Here is a 21,309-nt window from a genome sequence, read left to right as displayed (position 1 = left end):
ATTTTGTGGTTGTAATATGTTTATGGCAACCATTTTTCATATACCTAAAATTTAGAAAGCAAAGATCAAAGTAACAAAGTTGAAGGAATAAGTAGTTAAATACATTAGCCTATTCCCGTACTTCACGATTTGTAGGATTTGCAGGATTTGCAGGTTTTACAGGAACAGCTGTTTTCGCCTTTAATAAACCTTATGTGAACGTGGCGTGGCGTACGGGAACGACTTTGGATTAAATCCTGCAAAAGCTGCCAATCGTAGACATTCTGGAACGCACTAAATATGTATTTAAAAATCATCGCGTCGACTCTAACAAAGGTAAATCACGTTTTTACGTACCTTTTCTACCTCCCAATTTGCCCAATGACTTCTGACTCGTTCTGGTGAACAATTTACCACAAAAGCGATTAGCGCCGTGGGCTCGTAAAAACGATGTACCATCGAAAATTCAAACCGGTGCTAAACATTTATGCAATTGTAAAAAATAACTTAATTTAATTCGTTTAGTTTTTGTTTGTAGTTTAAAATGTTTTTAGTGTATTAATTTTACTAGTGGTTCGTTAAAAAAAAACAAAAAAATCGTCGCCGAACTTCCTAATTTTTGTGCAGTTATTTCTTTCTATTTTAGTAATATACATTCTAAATATGAAACAAATCGGACCATAAATACGGATTTCCTAGTATCTCGACTCCTGCGCCACCTATCGAGCGAAAGTTTTGTGAAATTATTCCTTTTCATATAAGTAATATACATTCTAAATATGAACCATATCGGGGTTTTCAAATATCTCGACTACTGTGCCCTGTATTGGGTTATTTCATCTTTCATATTGCATTGTCATCGGGTTCATAAAGGTGAAAAAGCTTGTAAAAATAAAGGAAGGGGACTGAGAACGCGTTTCAGTTTTGGTTTAGCTCTGCTGTTAATATCAAGAACGTTCCCACAATAGAACCAAACGGGAACAAAAGTATTGCGAGCTGTTTAAACGAGAACAAAAAGTCCGGGAAGGTTTCCGTAAAGAACAAAATGCGAACAAAACTCTCAGGAACTTTCTCAAGAAGAACAGAATGAAATCGGAGCTTTCGGTAACGTTTGCAATGAGAACAAATGATCGAGAACGTTTTCAAGGCGGATCAAATAAGAACAAAAGTCTGGGGAAGGTTCTGCTAGAAAACCGAACGCGAACAAAAGTTTTGAGAACTTAACGTTAAGAATGAAAGGGGCGTATTGGGATGAGAAATTGTTTCAGTAAGAGCCACGATTGTTAATACTAAGCGAGAAGAAATCCAGATCGTTTAGACGGTGTTCACATGAGGCGATTTTCCAAGCCATTTCAGAAGCGATTAGTTGAATCAAAAGTTAGCTGCCACCCAACTTCATTGGAAGCGATTAGTTGGAAGGCTGTTCACACCAGGCGATTGTTGCTTTCAACTATAAGTTGCCTGTAAAATCGCCTCATTTGAATACCGTATTATCACTCGGGTGAACTGTCCATTTATGGAACAGTTTTTTATTTTCTGTACAAGAAAAGTTCGTGTCTTAAGTCTTTCGTTTACTTAATTTCCTGAGACTTTATTTCCCAAATTTTTATTCGAAATAAAGTTCCTTAGACTTTTGTTCCTGTTTAGTTCTTTTCCAAAATGTTCCGCAGACTTTTGTTCCCGTTTCGTTTTTTTTTTAGAAATGGTACCGAAAGTATTGTTCGCAATTCGTTCTCTTTAGGAGCGCCCTCGAAAGTTTCGTTCTCATTTTAGTTTTGGTTTTGATGCGTTCTTGAGAACAAAACCACGGGAACGATATTTAGTTTTGATCATACCTTTTTTTCTCCATTCCTGATAAATATGCATATTGACAAGTTTTAACTATAGGGCTATTCAGGATTTTGTTACATTTCTAAATTCACAACAATAAAATGCAAATGGTTGCCATGATAGCAAGCGTAAAAAGTGCAAATGCAAATCCAAGATTATTTGCCCAATTTTTTGTGGAATTTTATGTACTTCATTCTACAACAATAATCGTATAAATCATATATAGATTTTTGAAACTTGTTCGAGTTCGCTATACCAACTTCGAATCGCACTCGATTCGCTGAGAAAAATCGAAGTCTGAATGACGTTGGGTTTTGTATAAAAAAAACAACTTCGATTTGACTTCGATTCGAACCCGCCCTCGTTCTCTGCCAAATTAAATTAGTGTCTGTAAAAAAGCTACCTACAAAAACAAGCAGATACACATACATTCTTAAATAAATATAACACTACTTATTTCTTAAATTTTGTTACTTCGAAAAATAAATTAGGTTTGGCGCCCGTAGGAGCTTGAACTTTATAGGGTAGGATGTAAATCTAATAAGGCTATCATTTAACAACTATGTAGTTAAGCTGCTACTGAAGTTGCAACAAGCATTTTTATTTGGATAAATTTTGTCTGGGAGCTGTACATACATACATATATCATTTATTAAAACGTTTGAGTTGTATGCTCTCTATTATTTAGTCTTTTTTCGCTTGTAAGTTATCTTCGTCAGCATTTTTATATGTTAACTAAAGCCGGCGGAAGGTGCAGAGTTTTGTACAATAGCGGTCGCCCCTCGGTAGGCAATGTCAAACCTCCGAGTGTACATATTTCTGCCATGAAAAGCAGTCTCATAAAATCCATTTGCGTTCCGTAGGCGGCAACTGCAGGTACGTCCCCTTTATGTGACAACATCAAGGTGCACACCACAAATCGGGGAAGAATACTCGGCCAAGCACTTAGCAAAAGTGTAAGCGTCAATTATGTAACTATTTACCAAATTTCTCCATCTACATACATATAAACCCACGCAGAGAAATTTTAATAAGTGAATAAGCAATGCTTTTCACTTGAAAATTCAAACTCTCAATACATTCTCTTCACCACAAGTACATGGACAAAATTATGTACTTTTCAAGTACTACTATATTTGCAATGCATTTGAGGACAAATATATGTATCTATGGATTTATTTAATATGGACGACACAAAAGACTTACATTGCTCAAAAGTCAATAGATATGTATGTATATTGGAGTGTGCTCTTTCAACAAAGAACCCAGGTGTATACAAGCTTATACAAGTTAACGGTTGTATTTTTTTGTTAAATAATTTTATATTTCCTTATTTTATTTTTAAAAGCATAAGGAAGTAAATGTGATTTGAGTGAGTTGTATTTACTATTCAAATATAAAGTGCAATCCTTCTTTTATAGAAAAACAAGAACAATAAATTTTCTTCACTAAAATTTAATAACAAACGAAAATAGAAAATTACAGATTAAAATACATAAAACCATAAGTTACTAATTGCGCAAACGGCAAAAAAAAGTCAAATTTAAATGTACAAACAAAGTACACACACACTCAACAACGAGAAAAATTAAAAAAAGGCAATGCAAGCATTAAAATTGTGAAGAAATCAGTCCCCTGGCAAAAACAGATTGTTAAATGAAAGTTTAACTTATGAAAATGCATTTTATAAAATTAGCAACATAGATGCATACAGCAATCGAACATAACTATTCGCATTATGCGTCGAAAGAGAAACAAACAAACAAAATTTCAACTGCCGTAGAATTGTGAGACGCGAATTGATTTTTATATATATTAGTAGCTACATAATAACTTCCAATTGATCTACATACATATGAGCATGTACAAGCAGGCGTGCATACATATACATATAACGGTAAGAATAACCTCATAATATCAATGCGAATTGAAAAAAAAAGAAACTTAGTTAAAATAATGAAATAACATTAATTATAAAAAATGTATTGAGTATAAAAAATGAAATTAAAAGTTGTGAAAAATGCAAATTATTGCAGTAACGAAATCAAAGTTCTTCTAAGAAAAACCCCCAACGGAAAAAGAAAATAAGTGAAATAGTAAACTCTTAAAAAATTAAGTGGAATTGTAATCAAAACACCAATCAACACAATTTTATAAAAAATCCATTATTAAATAAATATTACAAATTATTATTGATATTGTAAAATAAAATACTATTAAATAAGGGACTGAACTGAACGGGCGTAAAGAACATATCCCAGTAGATAATTTCAGCAGCTAAAAGCCCCTCCATAAGAACCTCCTGAGCGTCAAGATGCCGCCTTCCACTTTGCATTCCTTTCTAATTTCTTTTCTGTATGGAGTGCCACAAACTGGAGGGATTTTGCTTTCGCTACTCGGTAGTGCTTCCTAAAGGGCTTTGGCAGAAAGTAATTCAGAAGGCCTCTTTAATTAAAAAATATCATTCTTCTTCGAGGTGTTTATTCAAGGTTCATATCACAATTGTTTCATTGCAACTTAAAATGCATATTGAAATTATTCTCAACGCTAAATAATGTAAATTGTAAATAGGGAAAAGCCCTTCCAGAAGGCATGCATAGAAGCACATTTTTAATCTTTTTTGGGTAAGCCTTTTAAACTGACTTCCCTTAAGTAGGTCCACCTGAATTATTTTCTGGGATAAAAAATACATAGGTACTACATATACACAACAAGGCAAACTTCGAATCCAAGTCGCCAGCAGACCAAAGTCGTATTGTAAATGCAGTCTCTTAACTCAATAAAATATAAATTACCTACTTCTATACCCTGAATGTACGCACATTGCTATTTGTATTTAAAAAAAAAAAAACGTTCAAACTACTACCTACATACATACACGCATAAGAAATATATTTTTAAGCAAAAAACTAATACATATCCTTAATTCACAAAGGCCCTAACCAACATCCCTGCCATCAATTGGAAGAGAATTTTATCGCCTATCGCCAAGATGTCACTATTTCGGCACCATTGTCAGTTAAAAAGGCGATAGTAACTCATTACAAAAAAAAAAAAAAAAAAAATACCCTTTTAACGGATTGTTTTCTCTAAGTAGATATTCAAACGATAAATTACTGTAACGTTTGTCAATAATTTGAATTTGAAAAAAGTATGTTTGTTTCTTTTCACTCCGTAAACTTAGACACTTATGCTACTAACGAAATCAGTTTAGGTATTGAAATAAAATTTTCTCTAAAAGAAATTCAAAACAAGGCAATTGTTTGCAGAACTCCAAATACTCTATTGCTATATTAGCATTTATACTATAATGGCATATTACAATTTTTCCAATACAGGTAATAATGAAAAGTGTATATATTAAGCCATATGCATAAAAAAACATTTTTTTAATTTTTCGCAGAGAATTTGATACCACATTCATATGAAAATCGCCAGCAAAGTAATTATGAAGTCTAGTACATAAACTTAAGTAATACACGTCATATGCAGAGTGCATACAGAATAAAATTATTATTTTTTTAGAAATGCTAGCATCACAAGCAGATCAGCGTCGAACAGTCTCCGACATTTTAGAAGAATTGCGTTTATTGAAAGCACAAACTAATAATAATCAGGAGGCAAATTAGAAACAGAGATTAGTAAACAAATAATAAGTTTTTGTTATTTATGATTTAAATTTTTAATTTACTAATAAATGATTTTCACAGATATGTCGTGTCGAATTAGTGACTTCCGCAATAAAAAATACTGGCATTGATGTTTCTTATTTGACAGGAGAAGCAAAAAACATTATAAAAATAATATCAAAAATAGGTAGAGCTTTTTGAAAAGTGGCATGTAACTCCATTGTTTTTGGTAATAACACTTCGAAATTTTGGTTGAAGGTGTATTTTAAAAAATCCTACCAAAATCTGTGACAAACGCAGTTTCGAAAAAAATGTTGGTCAGGACCTTTCTGAATTTCGGTAACGATATATTTTTCAATGGTTTTTATGTAAGTGCATTGCGTATTGTAATTGCAAAACTTTTCATAGAATTTATAAGGACTCACTTTCGTTGTAATATATTTGGAAATTTTTCTTGTTGCAATCTAAATTTACGTATTCGCAAATATTTATATTGGTATGGCTAGTCAAATGTGCAAGGTTGAGGGATAATTGGGCGCCTTTGTTTGAGCTTGTTCGAGTTGCAATCACAACCGCTCAGTTGGACGATTGTTTAAGCTTTAATGTATTACTTTAAATATGAATTTGTGGAACATTTTCCTAAATTTTCAATGCTGCCGTTCTGCCGCTTGTATTATGTGCCTCGAACAAGCGCAACTGTAAGCAAAAATTAGTATTTTTCCAGCGAATTTAAACTGATTTGGAAATATTTTTAATTTGATTATTTAAGTTAAGTGCAAAAATATTAATAATTTTAACTATGCAAGTTAAGTTATTTAATGTTTCATTGTATGTATGTATATCCAAAAATTAAAATATAATATCCCAATTTAAAAAATTAAAACGTGTGTTTCATTGAATTGCAGGAATGCATTCGAATGGCAGGCTTTAGCCAGATATGTATACATCAGGTTACGTAGACCCGACCTGGAAACATTTCATTGTGGATCTGTAACGTTTGTGCGGCTGCTCAAGCTAACACGGAAGAAAATTGATTGATAAATAAAGTTTTGAGTGATCAAATAAAAATGCGTAATAATTTCTTTACAAAATGTTTCCATCCAAATATATGATTTCAATGGTTCATACATGGCGTATGAGTAACATTTTTTACTAGTCATATTTCATAAAAAAAACGAATTTATAACGCATTTTCTTATGACCATTTGCAGCTTCATTTAACAATCAATTTTCTTCGCTGATAGCTTGATATTTTTGTAAACTTAAAAAAAATCTTTTATTTTAAAATTGTTTCCATGTTAAGATTTTTTCTTTGACTATGCAAATTTAACATGGAAATATCTTGCGAAAATTACCCAAAATTCAATTATAATTAATTAAATAACAAGATCGAATAAACATTCTAACTTGGTTAGAAAAATACCCTAAAGTCCACTGAAAATCAGCCATAAAATACCGCAAATGTATCGTTCACACTTTTAACAATGCTTTCTTAGAATCTTAATAGCATGTTAGTCTAGAAGGAAGAATCATTTGTTCCAAAAAGAGCTTACTTAGAAGAAAGCGCTTCCAAATGAGGCTTTTATGTAGCTAAAAAGAGTTTTAAAGGATAATTTTAGTTAGCAGACATCTATGTAAGAGCGTTGATCTATATTTTTACCTACCAATCAAGAAAACTCTATCAATTTTCGTAGGAAAAATAGCGCCACTGAACATAGCCCAACACGCAATTCCCATTCGCCAAATATGGCGCCTTGAAAATTTCTCTAAGTGCAGACAACACCAACCGACACACTGCTTCCGCTCAGCGGCCATTTGAATCGACTATTTGTCACAAATTTGCGCCTAAAACTATGCCGCTCAGATTTTTATTTCTATTTGGCTAAATTCGTTGTGCATTTTTAAAGCGCCTAAAATTAGATTTGTCTAGTGCACAGAATTCAGGCGAAAGTATGTATGTATATGGGCACTGTCACATGGTCAGTATTTATTGACGTGATCCAAGTATCGCGATATTTATTGACGGTGTAGCATGCAGTATTGATGGATCGTGATCTATATCGCAAAATTTCTAAAAAAAATTATCTGGATCGCGGATCGCAATATTGTCAATGAATATTGAGCGTGTAGCACTTTCAAAACCCTACATAATGTGAACATCGAAAACCCTTTCAAAACAAATTGAAAAAATTTTAATTAGCCATGGGAAATTTTAAAATACTTGTGGAATGCATTATCTGCAAATTATTCATACAAAATAAATATATTTTCTTGCATCATAATAAGCGTTCAGCACAAAAATTATACAAATACTGACGCGATAAATATTGAGCATGTAGCATTCGTGCGCGACCCATCAATCCATTAATATGGATCCCGATCCAAATATCGTCATAACTACTGACCGTGTGACAGGGCCCTATATGTACATATATTTTTTTTATTTTTTGGACGTCTGGGTTTGGATTTATTAGGCCTTTTTTTTGTGCCCACTTTCCAGCAAGATCCGAAAGTTACGAGTTTTCCAAACGAACAAAATTTCCTCTAACGAATGCCTTTCTTGAATAATTTTCTTTCTAATTCTGGATTTCCACTAAGCATTAAATGGCAATAATTGTTATGACAAAGTTAGGAATTAAAAAATAAACGTGTCATTAGGTTCAAAAAATATCCATTCAGCTCATTTCCACATGGCATTTTTTTAAATGGCACAATTTTTTGTCATTCCAATGCCAAATTGAAATTCGACATAAATTGCATAAATCTGTATGTAAATCGGTTAATTTTAAGGCTATTTAAAGCTTCCAAACACATACATAAAAGATATATGTATAAGAAAACAGATGTGCTATCTAGCCAGCAAAATATCCGGAAACTTATTAGAAAATGGAAAGAATTTCGTATAAAAACCTGATGTTTCATCCGTTTTCCTGAAATTTGTTGATTCAATTTTTCGCTGAACATTGAAAACGATTTCATTACGAACTTCACAGAAAAAAACAATTTTAAGATTCACCAATAATAAATTTTAATAAATATGTATAACCTGATAAGCGTGAACAACCTCATTGCTTTGCAATAACATGACATTTTTCGGATACGAAAAATGGAAATCGTTTTCTAAACGTTCCCGGATATGCAAAATGTACGAAAACTGCACTGTCGGGAAAATGTACGTTTCTCTACTCCCCGAAATTGAAAGCAGCATATATATATGTACATAAATTTTAAATATCGCCGCCTCCAAACCATACCATGCTAGACTTAGCTGATATTGTAATTTCCTTGAAAACTAAATTTCTGCTCCAGAACACAAAGTTAAATCAATATACAGACAACAAATTTCAGCAGCACTTCTTGATCCATATATATAAAGGTGGATACGTTCGCATGCATTCGGATCGAGAAGTGGTATCTAGATTCCACCAAAATCGAAATGTGAATTTGCATTTTATTTTATCAAGCCTATGATGGAATCCTAGGTACGTAAAAGTAAAGTCTTGTAAAACATGTTTTTTTTATCATGATTTTTGGCCACCAAAATCGAAATGCGAATTTGAGTTTTATTCTATCAAGTTAATGATGAAATCCTATGTACGTAAAAGTAAAGGCTTGTAAAACATTTTTTTTTTTTTATCATGATTATTGGTCATATTATGTATGGCGACTGATAGCCGATGAGCAACCATATACTAAAATTCCTATTACGTATGGAAACTGGCTTAAGACTGTCGGCTACTGAGTCTAGTAACGCAATTTTTTGTTTCCCGCTTATGACGATTTTGTTTTTTGTTTACATAAATTATTATATACCTTGGGGGCAAAGTTACCAATTACTTCGAAATGTGCATGCCGAAATAGTAAATTCAGATGTTGTCTGCGCTTTTCTATATACTGAGATTAATCGGTATACATAATACAAAATACGATACTGATAGCCACGGCTACTAGACCACTAGACCCCAGTTGTTGTTGTTGTTGTTGTAGCAGCATACAAATTCCCCCAGAGTTTTTGGAGTGTTGCTGGAGTGACAGTCCCTGGCCAGATATAAATCTGGGTTGTTCCGGTTACGTAGACCCGACTGTCGTGGGAACGACTAGACCCCAGTCGCCAATAGGGCCATATGTCGACGCCGCCCTTTATTTGCAGGTAAAAATTTCAGTTATTCAGTTTGAAGACTTTTACCACGACCTGATCGCTTCTTGTACGCATGTGTAAATGTAAAGAGCAGTGTTTACAAAACAAACCCATGGGCTCGTATTTTATTGAGAGTTAAAAAGTTTTAAGTTCGTATAGCATAAAAATGCTTTAGTAACACGAGCAAATAGAAATAAACATAAATATAAATAACTTAAACAATTTTAATTCAATTCAATTTTTGTTGATGCCAGTTAACTCCTTCAGATTGTTTATCAAATATTTGTTGTATTCCTTGTAATCTACGGGAGCGACAGATTGTACTGTCAATTTATTACGTTGCATGTCCTGGAGAAATTAAAAGTAAGCCCAAATTACATATTCGTGCTTAGACTATTCAAATAATGAGTGTCTACTCACACCAAACATTTCCATTTTGCTGCGCAATTTGAAAATATACGAAGTAAAGTTAATCGACGAAAGTACTTCTTCACCTTCAGGGGGATTGTTTTCTAGGAGTTCACCTATTTCCTGAGATGAACGTTTCAGCATTTGTTCAGCGACTTCGCTAAAGCAAGTGACCCAGCGGTTTGAGGTCCAATCACCAATACTCATCTGATTTGAAGAAAAATTTAATACATTTTAATAAATGGTTAACGCTTTCGGAGTAATCTCATTATTTTACATTTATTAAAAGTCTATATTTGAAGTTGGGAAAAACGGCGTTACAACGCTCACAGCGATAATGTCCATTGTTCTCGTCAATGACTTTCTTATTGCAGTCCTGCTGCGGACAAGCCTTGTAAAATGCGTTTTGACTTTTAACAATGTGCACAATGCCTTTGCATTGAAAGTAATCAGCCTTGTCGCCGGCGCCTAAATTCCGAATACGTGCCTCATGGAATGTTAACCATTCTGTGCTAAAGCCACCACCAGCTCCACCAGTTCTAACGTAAAATAAAAATAAAATGTATAAAATATAAAAATGTGTTTTTGAAACTTTTAGTGAAAGTTTTAACATCCAAACCTGGTTGAAATCATATTCGATATATGTTCCCCACCACCGTTATCAAACCAACCACGCAATTTATGTCCTTCAGGAATGTCTGGGTTTATTTTCATTACAGAGCCACTTCCCATGCTAATGCTTTTACCACCATTGAATTCTGTTACACGTGCACCTTTCACTAAAATCACTGGCTGCACATAGCCATCGAAGTTAACAGCTTCATCGCCCCACAAAGTTAAATTTACCTTGGTATCCAAAAGTTGTTTACAATCCGGATATATTTAAATATTAAATTTTTACTTACAGCTGCATTGCTCGAATCAACGAGTACCAGCTCACGCTTCTTAAATTCTTTATTAGTTGTACGAGAAGTAAAAGTTTGTAGCTCAGTAACTTCTTTGCAAATACCAATTGTATCTAAATTAGAAGAAATTTTACACGTAAGCAGATACTTGATTTGTAATCAGCTGTAAATCTGTACTCACCGATACTTGTGCGAGGCTCAAGATTGGCCACCTGAGATATTGGTACCAAATCGTACTTTATTTCTGGAATATCGCTGTCGTCTTCCTCGCATGCTTGGATCATTGTTTCCCCAGTCAATGTCATTTCATAGTCATTTTTCAGTGATGTAAACTGTTTATTTGCCGGTTTAAGTTGACATTTTGAAATGAAGTAGACGCGATCAACTTCGATTAAATCGTAGAATTTCTCAGCCTGCTCACGAAAAGCAGTCGCGCGTATTTCTCCTGACTCGTCCATTAAATCCATGCTAAAAAGCTTGCCCTCACCTTTTGCATTGCTCCAGGTGCGCATGGGACCCTTGGCCGTAACACGTGCCTTAATAACCCACTTATTTTGATATGGGCTCAGGCTAGAGATTGGATGCGTAAGTCCAGAGTTCAGTGACTGATTCAACATACTATTGTTATTGTTGTTGTATAGGGACGGTTTTGTATCGTTTTTAAATGAATTTGCCGGAGCATTTGGCTTGGGGGCAGTACTACTACTTGAACTGGCTTTATTACTTTGAGCAGCGGCATCCTCCGTGTAAGAAACGGGTGTTCCAATCTTTCTGCCTACTTCCGCGCCTGGGTTTAGAACACTCAACTCTAGTATTATTAACACACGCCTTTTAAATAATTTTAATATGAAATAATATGAAAAACGAAAATATTATAATTCCCTTACTTGCCAGCATCTTTCGCATTAACTACTGATGTTATATATTTGTCTACTTGGACTATAGTATATTCCGCAAGCTTTCCTTCGGCATGCAAATGATTTAGTTGCGTTGCTAACATGGAATAACTGTTGATATATTTGCCGTCGGAAATCAGCAAGCGCAGGCGATCTGTTTCACCACCGGTGATTTTCTTTGTGCCCAATATCTGCAAAATAGGTTTATCTACTTCTTCCCCTCGCATTATGCGCTATTGAATCGAAAGGAAGAAAAATTGCAAATTATGAAAGGTACATAGGTAGGTATTTCACAAGGAGGACGCAGCTCATATACATACTTCAATAACGCCGGTGGACAATGGAGTTATTCCTGCCATGATTAACTAAATAATTTATTGTGAATAAAACTGTTTCTTATGCGTTTTATTTTTAGGTATTTTTGAATATTTCACAAAACTTTAAAGTTGCACGCCACTTTTTTGCAAACGCAATAGAAATTTCGCAAACGCTGTCAATCGATTTTAAACAGGCGGGAATAGTCATGGAATGACTATAAGCACCCCGATTCGACTAAAATCGACTCTAACTCGATAACTTTTTGAGTTTTGTCTACTAACTTGGACGTTACACGTCAAGAACTTTATTTAAGGCATANTTATCTACGTTCTTTGGTATTACTTGTCAAATTACATGAACCAAAAATACAAAATCACGCCATCAAGCCAGTAGCCCGTTATAATCGCATTTAGGAAACAAGTTTGGCGATTTTGACACTAGCTGTTTGTTTACATTTGTTCGTTGCTTACATTTGGTGGTGGCTTTTTACTGGAAATTTCTTCGTTTTCGCTTGTGACAACGTGTATACACATAAGGTAAATAATTATTTAACACAACGACATGATTTATAGAAAAATTTTCATGATAAAAATGATTACACATGCGTTCAACAATTACCCAGTTTTCTTCGTTCTCTTCGTTGTTTACTTCTTACAACAAAGATGGCGTCGAGGTCAAATTGTTGTGTAAAGTAGGCGTCCCGTCTATGATAAAGACAATACACTTTTCAGAAACCACCGCTGGTGTCTTACGGTCTCCATTCACGCAACAACAAGTAAACAAGGTCGANGTCAAATTGTTGTGTAAGGTAGGCGTCCCGTCTATGATAAAGACAATACACTTTTCAGAAACCACCGCTGGTGTCTTACGGTCTCCATTCACGCAACAACAAGTAAACAAGGTCGAAAGAGTACAATACAAATTCTGCAAGTGTTTACGATATTTCATACATGAGGAGGAGTCTATCAGCGATCTGTATAAGAATTTCAATATTGACATCCTGGCTGGCCGCAGAAGAGGGGCTGATTTGAGTTTCTTTTGCAAAACTAGCAGTGAAGAGATCAAATAACAATTCAGCCTCATTTCGCAAGTCGTAAATTAGGCTAAATTATACGACCCGACAACATTGGCATTGTTTAGTGACAATACTGTCACGTCAATTGCAATACATGCACACTTTTTCGCTAATACATGCATAGTTTTTCAATTGTCTCAATCACTGTCTTGATTATTTTGAAGACGTATGCAGACAATATTTTGACGTCTTGTGCAACAAAGAATAATTAACAACAAATACTCATCCGATGACAACATGTTAACAAACGAACGCAGCGTATTCACAATACAAAGAGGTGACTGAGCGTTTATTTGAACGTTTGCGGCCAAAACACAGCGAACCTCACTCACACATACGCAATGCTTGACGTATTTATTTGATTGTCTCCTTGGCGCTATAGGGTGTTAAATCACAATAAGACTATCGATGTTCGATTTATCAAATTAAGACATCGATGTTTTTAGGAAAGCTCAATTTTAATTTGGATCCATGTTTATAATTTTTTGTTAAGGAACGAACTAAATTTTAATAAAAAAATAACCAAAATTAAATACGAAAAAAAGATAATTGTTTAAATAGTCGATATGTGGAGGGTTTATATTTTGAAAGGAGGTGTGTAATGTATTTTCAATTCATCCTCGGCGAGTCAATACTTCGTTTCGCAAATTGGGTGATGACGCGAACCCAATTAATTTACGAATTTATTAAAGGAAATTACTTGGGCATGATTGCATGAAAGTACTTATTTATTAAACGCTCGCTCAAAAATGAAATGGGGAATAGTTGGTAAAGAAACATGTTCGATGTTTGTAGGTAATTCAGATCGAGTTACGATGCGAATGACGAACGAATTGGTGCCTTGTCTAATATTTGCCGGAAATATATCGAAGTTTTCACCGGCCTGGTCGCGTTTGTTGACAATAGTTTTAGCTGCTAGAAAATAATTAATAATTTATTGTTACGATTATCCTTGAAACCTCGTCCGGATTTCCTAAATCTTTCGGTTCGTATCGCTAGATTGCTAACTAAATGCTAACGATGGCCAAATTGTGGTACAATTAACTTTATTGTACAACAAACAATTTACAATACTCGCAAATACGTTAAAAACACTTTACAATACTTGTTAAAGCAATAACAATGCTTCACTAAACTTGTTAACATAATTAAACTGATAGCTTGCTTATTCGCAACTCACTACTCTGCTCACTCTACTTGTAGCTTGCTGACTTGTAACTAACTCACTTCGCTGTGGCGACGCCCTTATATACTTATGGCAACTCTAGAGCGTTCTGAAGTTTATCGCTCATTCTCTTTCTCTCGCTGTTCGCAGTGTTCATCCAACTTGACGTTTCAATTTGTGGAACATTCTACGTAATTCCTAGAACATTCTGCCTATTTCTCGTTGTTCGCTCCGCGTTGCCGCAGTATTCGCCACAATATTCTCTATATAAATGAAAATCTTTGATGAATTAAATTTTTTCTCCATCTCCGATGTTTTCAGTACACAAAAATTATAATAAATAGCGAAGAACAAGAACAAGAAGTAGAGCTGCGAAACGAATTATTAATGTGTGGTGTGGAAGCAGAGTAATTCACGAATTACTTAGGCTGCGTTTCTTTATATATAATAATCCCATTTTACAACCGGAATAAACAGAATGCGTTTGAAATATACGTTAACATATCATCAGGAACGTTCTAAAGAATCAATATAAAAAAAGTTTATTCCAAACGTTGAAAATGAATAATAAATGCAGTCTCTGAGAGCGCTTTACGAATGTGGAAACATCGTATAAACATTAATAAAAACATCGACAAACATCGATGTTTGAAGCAACGACCATCGATTTTGCTCGATACAACGACGTTTTTTACATTACTAATTTGACATAAACAAGAGAAAGTGGTTTCGCTTGTTTTGGCACGGTGGCGAATTGTAAAAATGGTAATAGTATTATATTAAATATATACACAATAATTATGATTTTACTAATAATGCTTTTATTCTCCCACAGGCGCGTAATGCGGAAAAGGCAATGTAAGTCACTTCCGATCCAATTCTTGCTTAATACTTTAATAAACACTATTTGCCCAACTTTCAGGACGACGTTAGCCCGTTGGCGTGCCGCCAAGGAAGCTGAATCTGGCGAAAAGGACAGACGTCCGTATTTGGCATCGGAATGTACCAGTCTCCCTAAGTGTGAAAAGTACCGTTTAGAGATTATCCGAGAAATATCTAAGAAAGTAGCACAAATTCAAAACGGTAAGAAATGCAAGAATGCGTAAATACATTTTAATTTTTATTTTCCCAATTTCATAGCCGGATTAGGTGAATTCCGAATAAGAGATTTAAACGATGAAATAAATAAATTGCTGCGAGAAAAGCGACATTGGGAGAATCAAATTTCCGCTTTGGGTGGTCCACATTATCGACGCTATGGACCAAAAATGTTCGACGCCGAGGGGCGAGAAGTACCAGGCAATCGTGGTTATAAGTATTTCGGTGCAGCGAAAGACTTACCTGGTGTGCGCGAACTCTTTGAACAAGAGCCACCGGCACCTCAACGTAAAACACGTGCAGAACTGATGAAAGACATCGATGCTGAGTACTATGGCTATCGAGACGACGATGATGGTACTTTAATACCAATGGAGGAACGAATTGAACGTATAGCTATCCAAAATGCCTTGCAAGAGTGGAAAGAAAAAATGGCTCGCGATGGACATGTTGATGAAGAGGAAGAAGAGGAGATATATGGTTCGTTGAAGGCAGCCGCCGAGGATACTGAAGGAGATAGTGAAACCGACAAATCGACAAGTATAATAGTGGGAAATGATCCTATGGAAATGTTAGCACCTCGTTTCACAGCACATGTACCCGTACCAACGCAAAAAGATATTGAAGAAGCATTATTGAGGAAGCGAAAGCAGGAGCTGTTAGAAAAATATGTAGGGACTGACTAAAATAAACAGTTTAGCTGAGCAACATTGTATTTTATTTTTTAAAGTGGCATCAATCAGTCTAATTTGAAAAGTAATTTGACTGGAATTATCTACGTACCATTACATTGATTGCGTAGGTTACTACAAATAGCAAATATTGGAACAGAATGCAATCTAAGTTTTTTTTTTTTAAGATATTCATTGATTTCTTCTATTATATTAAACTCGAATTTTTTGGATATCCGTTCGGCTAATCGTACATATGGATAAAATCCGGAGATCTGGTTAATATTCGATGCGAATTTTTGAAATTACTGCATGAATGTGGTTGTGAAAAGTCTGGAATGGCCCTAATTCGACTGACGTAAAAGGGAACTGTTTTGCGGGACGCGCAATTCCCCTTTTGTTAAAGTTCAGCAGCACTTGTCGTTGATTGTCATAATTGTCAAACTAGACAATTCTTCTTCTTCTTCCACCTCAAGTCAACAGCACAGTAGAAAAAATAAAGGAAAAATTTGTCAGGCTGCATCTGGTGTAAAGGGAAAAGTGAAAAAGGCTTCAAATAGCGATTAATAAAGGATTTTTATATAAATTAATAAGAAAATAGTGCAAGGATGCTGGCATTAATCAACCGAATTTTGGATTGGTTTAAGAGCATTTTCTGGAAAGAAGAGATGGAATTGACGCTAGTGGGACTGCAGTTTTCAGGCAAAACAACGTTCGTGAATGTTATTGCAGTGAGTATTGTGCGGATTTGTGTGTGCACACCCAAATTTTTGCTACCACCCACAGACGTTAACCAGCATTTGTGAACGGATAAAAATTCGTCAATGTCCCACATAAATAGCATGTACATATTATACTTGGCTTTCCCTATAGCAATCGCTTTTTTCTATCTCCTGCTGGCGAAACTAATATTCCTTGCTACCGACCAATGCCACTCCCCACCGAAAATTCAGTCATTTACTGCGACGCCATAGCTGACCATTTGATGTTGTTGCCTTGCGTCACTGCCCCATAACACTGTCAACGTTCTTTGTAGCTGTCAATCTGCAGTTTGGTTATTGTTCTCTAATTTGTTTATATGTTTTTATTATTATAATTTACAATTGTTCCAATTATGATTACATATTAGCTTTGTCCCAGCTGTTACAAACAGACGTTTGGTCTACATAATCATACATTGTTAAGCTTCAAATTACCCCCAGAAGACCCCATCTACTTTTTAACGACGATGTACTTGTGCGTTGTTTTTGCTGAGCTCAGGTCTTTGAAGAAGTAGGCTTATTTTGCAGCCGTTTTGTAGTTAGATTTTCTTGGATAGATGAGGATTGCAAAGCCTTCACAATTTTTAGATACAATTAACAGTTTTTATAATATGTAGAAATAGTGAAAATCATAAAGGGTTGTAAGTTGCCTTTCCATTCTGATTTTATTAAGTATTTTGGGTAGTGGTCATTTGTAAGTGACTCATTAGCTTTGATTTTGTTGCTTTTGTTAGCGATAACATGCTCCAATGAATATAACCCTCTGTTTGAATGTAATAATCTGTATGTAAAAATAAGATTATGTGAGTGGATGTAGGTGTTATTGTAAGATTGGGTAGATCATCTTATTTCCATACATATATACGCATATGGCAAGCTTAAGAGTGGAAAGGTGATAAGTCCGATTTTAAAAAATTTAAAGGAGAGGAAATTTCTTCAAGTATTTCGTAAAACGCTGAATACAAAATTTTGGCTGTTTACGGCAAAGCAAAACTACATATAAATCAGAGGGGTTCGATCTTTATTCAAAAATTTTGTACTATTTTGGCATCATCGGATTTTCCTTTCATTGAAAATAAACGACAATAAATAAAAAAAAAATACCTTTATCTTTTTCGAAACAATGCGTTTTTCATTCCTCTAGCCTCCTGTATCAAAATATGAGTTTTCATAAAAAGTGGACTTAACAACTTTTCACTCTAAGCTACATATGATGTTTAAGTAGTATATTTTTAACGCTTTGTTGCGAGATGTAGCACATTAGATTAATTCCTTAAAGCGAGGTACTTACCCAGTTTAGTGCAATAGTTAATTATTACTTACTAAATACTTTTTCGAATTCGAGGAGGTACTGGAATTTAAGTTTAATTTCATTATTTTTTCAATACTCCAAAGAAATAAAAATATTAGATAGGTAATTTTTATGTTAATATAACGATTTATATATCGTTTAAAGTACAAAAGCGCGTATCGTGGTTCTGGAAAACCTCGTAACTGACATTTGTGCAAAAAAAGATATTTGCTTACCCGAAGCTCCTATCATCAAGCCCTTAATGATTTATACTAAAATATCGATACTTAGACATAAGAAGAAGCGATAACTAAGTTTAAAAAAGAGAACCGTTTTGAATTATGACAAGTTTTATCTCTCCTATAAAATTTACGGCAACCTCACATACGAGGATTTGCATTTTCTTGATACGCGGTTTTGTACTTTAAACGACGATATGTGTTTAATTTTGATTGCTTTGTCTAACTTGATGTATGAACAATAGCGTGGATTGGAAATAGACCTTTCCAAACAAGATATCGAACTGGCGTACCGGCCTTTTCGACCACCCAGGAGATATCTAAGATACGGAGAAACGCGAAAAGATATAAAAAAGTAATTAGATACATTAAAAACCTAAAATAATAAACAATAAATGAACGGATTGGAAGCTAGGCCTTAACCCCGACGGCTGGGTCGGAAACTCGGCCTTTTCGACCCCCAGGAGATATCAAGATACGGAGAAACACAAAATGTATAGCGCGGATTGGAAACTCGACCTTTACAACCGTCTACACAACCTCCGGCCAATGGCTTGGCTATTACATTGTATAAAATAATTACAGTATAAAAAATAATATTATTTAAAAATGTTTCCGTACAGCATATCATATTTAATATTTAATCTAATTCTAAGAATGTTAAATATTTGTTATTAGTCTTACAGACTGTAAACAAACAAAAACAAATAAATAAACTTTGTTTCTTTTCAGTCGGGGCAATTCGCTGAAGATCATGATACCCACTGTAGGTTTTAATATGCGTAAGATTACTAAAGGTAATGTTACCATTAAAGTTTGGGATATCGGTGGCCAGCCAAGATTCCGATCCATGTGGGAGCGATATTGTCGTGGTGTCAATGCTATTGTGTAATTATTTGATTTGATTACAACGAACACCGATGTTTTTAACTATTTTATTTTCAGGTATATGGTGGATGCGGCTGATCTAGACAAAATGGAGGCATCCCGAAACGAACTACATTCTTTATTGGATAAACCTCAATTGGCGGGTATACCTGTACTAGTATTAGGCAATAAACGTGATCTTCCAGGTGCACTTGATGAAACTGGACTAATTGAGCGAATGTGAGTGTATTTAATCTACATATATTTTAACATAGGAAATTATCTTTTTTATTTAATAGGAACCTAGCAAGTATACAAGACAGAGAAATTTGCTGTTATAGCATTTCGTGCAAGGAAAAGGACAACATCGACATAACGTTGCAATGGTTGATCGCACATTCGAAAAGCCAAACACGTTAGAAAAATATGCCAATAGTTTACTAGTGCTGTAAAGTGCAAATTAATGTGGCGTGAGCATATGAATGTAAGACAATGAAATGTGAATCATAAAAAATTCAAATTTGAACAAGTAACAACAGTTTGATATATGGTCGAAAATTTATAACCCAATTAGACATTTTAATTATAAAAAATAAAAGAATTCATTGCTATACTTTGTATGAATTAAATGAGACAAACGTATGCAGGTGTGATTACGCATGATACTCTGTATGTAGATACTACTGTATTCGAATGAAACGTATTGACAAACGTGCAAATATTCGAAACTGAACTAAATAACAGAAAATCGTAACCATAAATAGATAATGGTACATACATACATTTCCAATTGTGCATTTGTGATTAGGATCTAGTCTCTGAATACGATTTCTTAAATTGCAATAGAAATACCTTGATTAAAAAAGAAAAATGTGTTGTCATATTTGCTTTTGCACGTTAAGCTCATTTAGTACAAAGTTGAAAGTGAAAATTAGTAACCAAAACAAACTAAATTCAAATCGAGGGTATGTCTATAACGTTGCTTTCGGCCCTATAGTATACAAATGTTTGGAATTATCCATAGGTTATTCCTTGAACTAAAATTTACTTGTATACATTTTGTTGTCTCAACTCTGCAGTGTAGTCTACGTCAAGTAAATATATATTTTTCTAGCGATTGGTGTGAAAATATAATATACCTATATATCTATATGTTATTTAAAATTACATCTTTAATATCTATTCATTTCATTTATATTATTTCGAATTTGTAGGCTACAACTCACAAAAGATTGCTAAGAACCTACATTTATACATATGCTACATAAGTTCTTGGACATACCTTAAATATATTTTAATTTTTTCATTGCTATAAGCGCAAATCGGTGCATAACAAAAAATAAATAAAATAAAAATAAAGGAAAACATCAAATTATTGTCGCAAGATACTGTACCAAGTGCATTACTAAACGAACTGATATCGAAATGTGAAATACAATTATTCTGTATTGGTTGATGTATTTAAATACGATAACATGACAAGAAACTCAAGAACGCCTTTCCTCATATTAAATATGCTTTGATGTATAGTATATTGTCCGTTCGTATTTATTATGCAATGGACCTATGTACAAACATCTTGCTACAACATTTAGTTTATGAGTTTATTTATCGATAATTTCCAATTCCACACTTGTTTATAGTATAGCGATGAAAATGTGCGACGTTCTAAAACTGTAAAGCTTAATAAAAACAAAAAGATAAGTGAAAGTAAACGATTATATATAAACAATTCTAAGTAAAATAAATAACTTTAAATAAAAGCCTAAATAGTCGTTCTTAAATGATATTAAAAATCTAACATCCTTCCTAAAATCTTCTAAAGGAAGACAATTTGTTTACATAACGGTGACGAAAATGTAGCCATATGGACCTACACGTTTTGAGGGATTTCGGCGGGGGTTAAATCGCCGAAACAATAGCCCTTGGTCGGCTAAAACACGAGTTATTCCGGTACGTAGAACCGGCTGTCGTGGGAATGTTGTGGGAAGCTGCAGGCTTGCCAAAACACGTCATTCAGGGCAGCGACAGGATGCCTT

At 34.3% G+C, this 21,309-nt stretch overlaps 3 protein-coding genes across 3 annotated transcripts; 2 read left to right on the top strand and 1 right to left on the bottom strand.

Annotated features, from left to right (window-relative positions):
• Positions 1–9,654: 9,654 nt before the first annotated feature.
• RPA1 (replication protein A 70) lies at positions 9,655–12,324 on the bottom strand. The gene is made up of 8 exons (XM_017629539.1): positions 12,106–12,324; positions 11,777–12,018; positions 11,071–11,717; positions 10,890–11,002; positions 10,604–10,830; positions 10,262–10,523; positions 9,997–10,191; positions 9,655–9,924 (listed from the first exon to the last, which is right to left on the bottom strand). The coding sequence occupies exons 1-8, from the start codon at positions 12,142–12,144 to the stop codon at positions 9,811–9,813; spliced, it is 1,839 nt and encodes a 612-aa protein (XP_017485028.1). The 5' UTR covers positions 12,145–12,324; the 3' UTR covers positions 9,655–9,810.
• A 2,695-nt stretch (positions 12,325–15,019) lies between these two features.
• On the top strand, positions 15,020–16,156 carry LOC108373617 (pre-mRNA-splicing factor ISY1 homolog). The gene is made up of 4 exons (XM_017629537.1): positions 15,020–15,108; positions 15,179–15,201; positions 15,266–15,426; positions 15,484–16,156. Exons 1-4 carry the CDS (start codon positions 15,106–15,108, stop codon positions 16,125–16,127), a joined length of 831 nt encoding a protein of 276 aa, XP_017485026.1. The 5' UTR covers positions 15,020–15,105; the 3' UTR covers positions 16,128–16,156.
• Positions 16,157–16,551: 395 nt separating this feature from the next.
• Positions 16,552–21,040, top strand: LOC108373618 (ADP-ribosylation factor-like protein 8). Its single transcript, XM_017629538.1, is given in 5 exon segments — positions 16,552–16,843; positions 19,136–19,156; positions 19,158–19,291; positions 19,349–19,510; positions 19,570–21,040. Coding segments are annotated over 5 exon segments (561 nt in total). The 5' UTR covers positions 16,552–16,720; the 3' UTR covers positions 19,691–21,040.
• Positions 21,041–21,309: the final 269 nt, after the last annotated feature.

This window comes from Rhagoletis zephyria, unplaced genomic scaffold, assembly GCF_001687245.7.
Source record: "Rhagoletis zephyria isolate East Lansing unplaced genomic scaffold, Rhagoletis_zephyria_1.1 Rzeph_scaffold_06869, whole genome shotgun sequence".
In the NCBI taxonomy this organism is placed as follows: Eukaryota; Metazoa; Arthropoda; class Insecta; order Diptera; family Tephritidae; genus Rhagoletis; species Rhagoletis zephyria.
The sequence above is the reverse complement of the archived record's forward strand: the minus strand, read 5'-3'. Positions and strand labels throughout refer to the sequence as shown.